Source organism: Anneissia japonica, unplaced genomic scaffold (genome assembly GCF_011630105.1).
Source record: "Anneissia japonica isolate Jap-2015-1 unplaced genomic scaffold, ASM1163010v1 scaffold724_len3256291_cov202, whole genome shotgun sequence".
NCBI classification, from domain to species: Eukaryota; Metazoa; Echinodermata; class Crinoidea; order Comatulida; family Comatulidae; genus Anneissia; species Anneissia japonica.
The window spans coordinates 1,093,797-1,102,609 of NW_022744966.1; the positions used below are offsets into that span (position 1 = coordinate 1,093,797).

General features: G+C 34.7%; 1 protein-coding gene across 1 annotated transcript in view; it reads left to right on the top strand.

Moving 5' to 3' along the window:
* Positions 1 to 2,464: 2,464 nt before the first annotated feature.
* The window catches only part of LOC117119888 (A disintegrin and metalloproteinase with thrombospondin motifs 7-like), a 40,297-nt gene continuing 33,948 nt past the window's right edge, over positions 2,465 to 8,813 (top strand). The window contains exons 1-2 of the mRNA XM_033264873.1: positions 2,465 to 2,695; positions 3,543 to 3,904. Of these exons, the coding sequence (XP_033120764.1) occupies positions 2,602 to 2,695; positions 3,543 to 3,904 (456 nt within the window). The 5' untranslated portion in view covers positions 2,465 to 2,601. The remainder of the gene's footprint in view (positions 2,696 to 3,542; positions 3,905 to 8,813) is intronic.

Genomic DNA, 8,813 nt, shown 5'->3' on the forward strand with positions numbered 1-8,813 from the left:
ATAATAAATTTTATACCATAGAAACCCCAAGTTTACATATTGTACTGGACGGTATGGTACCGTCCGATAAGAATCGATTGGCAGAGTGGTTAAGGGTGGGGTTGAGGAACAACGCAGCCTACAGCCATAATATAGACACTGGTTCGAGTGGCAAGCTCGTGTTCTGGTGGTAAAACAAACTCTTCTTAAATAAAGACTAAAAAGCATAGGCACAGCGTACACATTAAGTTCTATGAGCATCTTGTTACATAGATGTCCACGCTATCACAAAACAAACACGAGGCCCTATTATTATTATTATTATTAGACCTATTATTATTATTATTATTATTATTTTTATACTATTATTACTATTATTATTATTATTATTATTATTATTATTATTATTACTCTAATTATTATTATTATTACTCTAGGTTCATTTATATACGACAAGGACTATGACATAAGTGTTCATAGCGCTCCATATATCCTAGTATCAGTTATTTCAATTGAAAACCTGTTTATCCCAGAGAATTTCGTTCATCATTGTGAAAATCAAATTTTAGGTATGGCCTATCATAACTTTTTCAACAGCGGCCACCTGGTTCACATTACAGTAATTCGAAAATATGCGTAATAATAATACATTTATAATTTGGAAAGAAAGGAACTTGTACAATTTTTACTTTATTTTGTGTATCTCGTCATTATCATTAGGCCTACTTTTTTTAAATGTTTTTTTGTATGAAGAAATTAATCAAATGGTTAAAAAAATCGCTGTTTTCCTTACTTCACTTTATTAGGTAGAGCATACTTTATTATTATTATTATTATTATTATTATTATTATTATTATTATTATTATTATTATTATTATTATTATTATTAGGTATACTAACTCCCGTTTTATATTAAAAAATCACATAATCTACGCTCCATTAAGGTTACACTATTTTTACCATTACAATTTATCATCGGTATTACATAGTCATTTTCATTATTAATGATTATTTACCATGCGTCAATTCTATAAGGGAAATGGCGATTACAACTATTGAGAAAGAAAAACAATGGAGGCATTATTACTATATCGTTATCCTAATCATCATCATTATCACAATCATCAATCGTCAGTATCAATAATAATGATAGTATTAATAGTAGGCCTACTATTATTTATCAATAGATCATAATCAGTTATTATTATCAGTTAATATTAGTTACCGTACTACTTAGTTGTGTGTGAACTGAAGCCCACCATACTAGTATACGCAGTCACTGGTAGCCTAATATTCTCACAAAGGAAAAATGCCTAATAATAATAATAATAAATAGGCCTATCAGATAGGCCTGTTTGTGTAACTGTACCAGTTTAACTCATATTGTTATTCACAATGTTATTCAGATTGTTATATTTAGTCATGATAATGATAATTATTATTCTTAGGCCTATAAATTATAATAATCATTACTATATTATTATACAATTACCATCACTTCATAAATCATAATTGAATCACCATCGCAATCACCATCACTTTTTCCATTTCTCCATCAGAATATAAAAATAAAAGGCAATATCATTATAACCATCAGATCCCCATTACCATCAATTCTAATCATTACCGGTATCTAATAATATTTATAGTATTACTATTATTTGTTATTAGGCATATTAAGTAATATTTATAATACAGTCTCATGACACTTACAAACCTCGAAGATGAAAGGCAAAATTAAGAAATAGATAAATGTGTTAAGAGATTTGTTTTTTATATGGGCACTATGTCCAAACGCTTTGGTGGCTGTGGTGGCGGAGTCTGCTCTGAAGATAGTTAGCCGTCATATTCCGTGCATTCCGTGCTACATGCATTTTCAAGCAGTAGACAAAATGACGAATGGAGAGGTCCGACTTGAGATGCTAGCATGAAACCATTGCAATAGTCGATTTTTTTTTTTTTTTTTTTTTTTTTTTTTTTTTTTTTTGTGATCGGCGAAATGCTCTGATGAAAACCTTAGTTTTACTTTCGTTAGCCTGAAGTTATTTACGGTCATCCAAGTCATATAATACTGTTCCCGATAACATCGTAATATAGGCCTAGTATTATTTAGTTCACCACGCGTTTTATATAATATTTCCTGTTTCAAAGTATTATTATTATTATCATCATCATCTATTATTTAAAAAAACACGAGGTAAAACAATACCAGAAGGTTCCCCACAAGGTTGGTTAAACAACTTGATTGACAGAAGTGACAGTGAACATAATATGAGCAATGTGATGTTTGACCACAAGTCACTCAAAATATTGTTACTCTTTTTTGCTATGCTTTCTGAGTCTTAATTGTTGTGGTTGGATATGTAAATGAAGATGTGAACCAATGTTATCTGCTATGTATTCTCTTCAACTTGCCTCTTATTGGTGATGATGCTATGCTTGGCTGGTTACGCTCCTCCTTATATTCTCGATCGTCAGATGCCATTCGCCTTATCAGAGTATATAAGAGCCTACAATTCCTCAGTTAACTTTTAAACATTACCAGCCTGACAGAACAACCAATACCGGACGTTGTCAAAAAGAATTAGCTGAATAAGCGTAAATATCTGCAATTAAGAATTATGTTAAGGATTCTAGTCATTATATCGAGCATAGTATTATTAGTTGGGTCGAGGTTTGTAGACTTCAAACCCCGTTTCCCCGACTCAAAACAAGGTAAGTTATCTCGACAGACTAATGTATACCGACAGCCATATTGACCTACAGGATGTTTTTATTATCTAAAGTTTATGTTTTCCTGATCTGTTTTGTCAACTTCTCGTTTCTGTACAGTGTAAACCGTACATCACCTACACTGTACCGTAAATAGTCATGTTTAATTCTGACTTGTAGTTATAGGTTATATTTATTACTTTATAGGCTATTTTTCTAGTGCTACACATCTCTCCGAAGATATAATATGTTTAGCCACTGAATAAGAAATCAGTAGACTGGGGTGTACTGGTGATTATGAGAGTGCACTGATCAATAAACGTTTGAAACTCATAAGTCAGTATTTTTTAATGTTTCCGAAACTTCATTCGCATATCATTTTATTAGATAAGGCTTTAGATCTTAAAATCCTCTTGTATTCAATGATTAGTGTTTGTGGTTTTTAGGAAAAAGAAAGAAATTTTGTATTGTATGCTTTTTCTTTGTATTTACGGTACCTAAAAATAAAATGCATTGGCGCCTTTGTACCCTATATGTTGCTAGGCAGAACGACACACTTCGATACCCGCTGTTCAAAATGCAATATATTATTATGCTACGGTATGAATCGTAATAAATTATATAATCTCCCAACCGATGGTGACCGATACATACTCAGTGGACAATCTTGTATTTTTAAAATCATTCTGTTTGTGGTCTAAAACGCGTTGTCATTAAAGTTGTTTTTTAATCAAACAACGTTTCAGACATATAATTAGAACACCTACTGTATTATCCCCATCCCACAGAAACCAAACTGTTCGTGATGTAGAGCGTTAACTTCAATTCTGCATGCAATTTCTCTTTCCAGCGCTTTTCCTGCGACAACTAGATGCATATGACGTCATAATCCCTACTGCTGTTGACGAAGAGGGGAAATTTGTGTCACATGAGTTAAAAGATGGTCACCGTCGAATTCGTCGAAGTACTCTCTCCGAATTGAACAACATATACTTTAAAGTTCATATAAATAGAACTGAGTTACATTTAAACGTTTCGCGTAACGACAAATTGCTTTCCCCTGGATTTGTATTTGAGACCAGAGGTAACTCCACTGACGTTCGTAATCACGTGATTGTTCAGGAAAACAGTGAACACCACCACTGCCACTACCTTGGACGAATAGTTTCACAACCTGACTCTCATGTCGCTATTAGTAACTGTTATGGAATTGTAAGTACTATATTCCCTTTTTTATTCATCATTTCATGTTGTTATTATTTTAATTATCAAATAAAATTTAATAACAATAATAGGCCTAATAATAATAATAGTAATAATAAAATAATAATAATAATAATAATAATAATAATAGTAATAATAACAATAATAATAATAATAATAATGAACATTTGTGAAGCGCTGTGTGTATATTTTTTATTTATTTATATTATATATTATAAATAAATACATTGTGTAATAAAATGCCTCCTACGGGATTCAACCTGCGACCTCTCGCTGCCAAGGCGAGCGTCATACACAATAGACCACAGAGGCTTCATGGTTGAACAGTAACTGCCATGTACCGTACGTTGTATTACACAATGGTGAGCCTCGATATATATCACACACATTTCTTTTCCTTTTCGGTGAGAGCTTTCATACAACGTAAAAGTGAATGAATAGGCCTACTTCTTATGTGGTCTTGAACATGACATATTTCGTGTTATTTGTTACAATTTGCCACAGCCTTTCTTTAGGTCATCTTTGTTATTATACAAACATCTATTCCGAGGTCGTGGGCTGCATTTTGATGTCTGTTGTTGAACATTACCTTGAAGTTCTCGTTAACATAAACTCAACAATCTTTTGTACCATTTTTTACTAAGGAGCTATCTGTTGGTGGTTATGTGACATTGATAAAATGGTTTTGTTTTTAATAAATCATTTACTTGTCTTACTGATATATTGGCTCTAGTTTGACTCAGTCTCAGTCCCCTTATTACGGCTCTGACTACTCGCATCTTCCCTAGTATTTCTACAGGGACAGCGCCAGGGATTCCCAGACGTTGTGTTAATTATGGGATTCTTTATTTAAAAACGATACTTTGATAGAAAACCATGTAAGTTGGGAGTCCTCCTGCTGGGGGTACTTGCCCCCCTGTAGGGGTACTAACCCCCTGTCGGGGTACCAGCCCCCCCCCCCTGTCGGGAAACGGGGAAGAGCTGGAGCTACCACTGCAACCCATACGATGGCAACACCATCCACTGTAATTAATATTTCTCTCAAGTACAGACCATAAAGGATAACAAGATTAAAATAACTCCGTTGAACAGACAAGATTTAAGGTTTGCCTTTAACTGTCTGACAGAGTGGAAGTTTTAATGGATGGAGGCAGGAAATTCCAAATTTGAGCTTCTGCACATGGGAAAGAGTCGTCGCCGATAACCTTATTATTACTCTATGGCGCTTTAAACTGAAACATTTTCTGTAAAACATCTGTTAAGCAATACAGCCTAACACCCTCAGTTCCCTACCGGTACTTCTTTATGAGAGCAGCTTAGCTCAGTCTGCTAAACTGGTGGTAGCCACTGTGTGTGGGCTAAACCATGGATATCTCTTGGTTTAATTCCCATCGCTGGAGAGAAATGCAAGTAGCGCACCGTCTTTCGGATGAGACGTTTAAGCCGTTGAATTGGTCCCGTGTGTATTATGGTCCATGTGCGCAGTATATACTCTTCGGAAAAGAGTAGGGGATTGTCTCCCGGTTTACTGCCTAATCATCACCAGACGGACCCTACTAGAAATAAGTCTTTACACCAAATAAATCCATCCAGCATCATTATTGGCTGGTTTGATCAAGTAGGATTAAATGTTTTAAATTTAATATCACATATATTATTCTCCTGATAACGATTGGAAATGTGCTGGAGTAATTCTTCTTTATAAAAATGGTTCAAAAAGTAAAAAGTTTGGAATTATCGACCAGTAAATACTCCCTGTAGTATCCAAAGTTATCGAGCGTTTAATACATGACCGACTAAAAGAAATTTTGTTGATTCTTTACAGTTGGGTTTCAGACCATCATTTCCAACTGATTCTTACTTGATCCACTTGTCAGACCATATAAAAATGGAATGGAACCGGACAGGGGTAACTTAACTGGCATGGTTTTTTTAGATCTACCCAAAGCGTTTAACACTGCCCGATCACTTCTTGGAAAGTTAAAAGCGATGGGGGTTTCCTAAAGGAACATTGGTTTTATTTTTATCTCAATGATCGATGTCAATTGGTTGGTATTGATGGAAGTGTTGACTTCCCCAGGGTTCCATGTTTCGACCCTTGTTATTTCTTTCTTACGTCAATGATATGGAGTCTGTTATAATTAATTGTGAAGTTCTTCTATGCTGATGACACAGACCTTGTTGTTTCTGGTTTAAAAAAAATAGTGTGGAAATACAAAATAAATTAAGCAATCGATTACAATCGGTAATTCATGGCTTAAATTGATAATAAAATGTCTACCTCACAACTGGAAAGGACCTTTTTGTTTAACCTATGCTTGATACGATTGTAACTGAATCCCGACACGATGGCGTGTATTTCTATGTATTAGAGCACCAGGCGGCACGTGCCCTCGCGCTCCCACCTCCCCCGTTTTGACACTAAATCTTTAACATTTCAAGGCATATAAATGTTATGTAGTGAAATAAGGGGAAAAAATACAAATCCCCCCCCCCACCCATTTGAAAAATTATTGATCTGCCCCAGAGCACTGTTTTTATGTTTTAGGCCTATCTTATTTACCGTGGCTACCATTTCTCTGTTTTTATAACGAATCCATGTACTAATGTTGGAGCGCCACGTATACTTCAGTGTTAAAGACATTCCGTCTTTGTATAAACATTGATTAAAAACACATTAGACTAATCGATTAGATCTAAATAATAATATGTAATTGTTTATAAAAAGTGAGCATGAAATTTACAAGTTCTCTGTAGGAACATACTGGTTTTTTAGTGTGTGGCCTGTTTGTCTGCAATGATGGATGCCTTGGTTTTCACACCTTGGTTTTCACGCACTTTGGCTGGTTGACGACACCCACTTCCCAATTTACTTGCGTTAACCACACCACTTCACACCTTATCACATACATACACCTTCGGACGCGAATTAATACTGTTACATGTAGGCTATCCTAAGTTTTAAACAGCGACATCGCTATTTAAAAGACGGGCTTCATGGGTCATACCGGCTAAATCTTAAAAACTGTTCAAACATATTAAATTGCTTAATTAAGAGGTCAAATAAATGTTTAACCTCCAATAGAGACAGATCCAAAGAATAAGTTTTCGCAGACGTTTGTATAACTAAAGAAAGGCCTAGTTAAGAATTATGCGTCTTATATTATGAGATTGAAACATTTCATCTTTTGTTTGATTATTCGAAAATTAAATAGGCCTATATATATACTGTCTCTTATACACATCTAGATGTGTATAAGAGACAGGTATAGTATTTTATAAGGCATATAATTTATATAGATATAGTGCAACTTGAAAAAATGATAAAGATTAGCTCTACAATAGTATAAGGTAGCTAGGGTGATAGTAACCAACAATAATATATAATGAATAGGCCTAATAGTAATAATATTAATATTAATATTAATATTAATATTGATATTGATATTGATATTGATATTGATATTGATATTGATATTGATATTGATAATGATAATGATAATGATAATGATAATGATAATGATAATGATAATAATAATAATAATAATAATAATAATAATAATAATAATAATAATAATAATAATAATAATAATAATAATAGAGCAGCTTAGCTCAGTCGGCTAATCTGGTGGTAGCCACTGTGTGTGCGCTGAACCGTGGAGATCTCTAGGTCCCCGGTTCAATTCTCATCGCTGCCTCTCCTTGTGTTTCAGCTAGAGGGCTGAAGTACAAGTTACAATAGCGCACCGTCTTTCGGATGAGACGTTTAAGCCGTTGGTCCCGTGTGCATTATGGCCCATGTGCACGTTAAAGAACACAGTACACTCTTCGGAAAAGAGTAGGGGATTGTCTCCCGGTGTACTGTCCAATGACCACCAGAAGGACCCCACTGGAAATAAGTCTTCTTCTAGACTTTCGTGGGCTATCCTTGGTGTTCACACCGAATAAATCCAATCCAATAATAATAATAATAATAATAATAATAAAACCAGAATAAATAGTAATAAAATTATAATTAAAAGTGACCGAAAACTAAGAGAAGATTATTTAGCGGCAGAAGGAATTTACTGATGAATCCCAAGTCCTTATTGAGACCGTGAATGTGTGTTTTGAGTTTAAAAATCCATGTCAGTTCTTCTCGTTTTCTGTGTTCAGTAGAGCGGAAGTTGCTGGCTATGAGTGAATATTGTGATGGGGGAGTTAAAATGTTCCCCTACAGGGAAACTAGGGGTGTTATTGCGTATGGAATGTTTATGGTTATCGTAGGCGGAATCATGGCCTTTGTTGCAAAAAGTGCATGATATAAGGTAAATTACATTAGTAGAATCACAATTTAGAGGTGGAGGGGACAGTGTATAGTCAGATAAAGAGTTTATAATCAGATGTGTTAAGTATTATTGAGCTGTTTGTGTTAATATGGCTACAGACCTGGCATCGAGATTTATTACATGCGCTGTTACCGTTATGAGTGCTGGGTGTACGAAGTTTAGATGGTGCAAGAATGGATTTAAGTTTAGGTGGCTGTCTAGTAGCAAGGACGGGGGGCGGGGGATCCGATAAGGGGCTGGATTGTGGTGTCATTTTGAAGGGAGGCATAATCCTGTTTAAATATTTTACATAATTTTGTGATTGTCAGGATTGAAATCAAAGACCATGGGGATACGTGCAGTTAATTTTATGTTTGTAAGTGAGGAGCTCAGAGCAGGTATGAGTGTTAGCTTTCATGATAGGCCTACATGATTTTTATAAGTTTGAGAGGATAGCCGTTATTAAGAAAGTGGTCAGTAAGTTCGGTGACGTTAGTACTGTAGGTGTTTAGGATCAGAGCAAAGGCATTATATAAGATGTGTATAAGAGACAGGTTAAAGACATTCCGTCTGTGTATAAACATTGATTA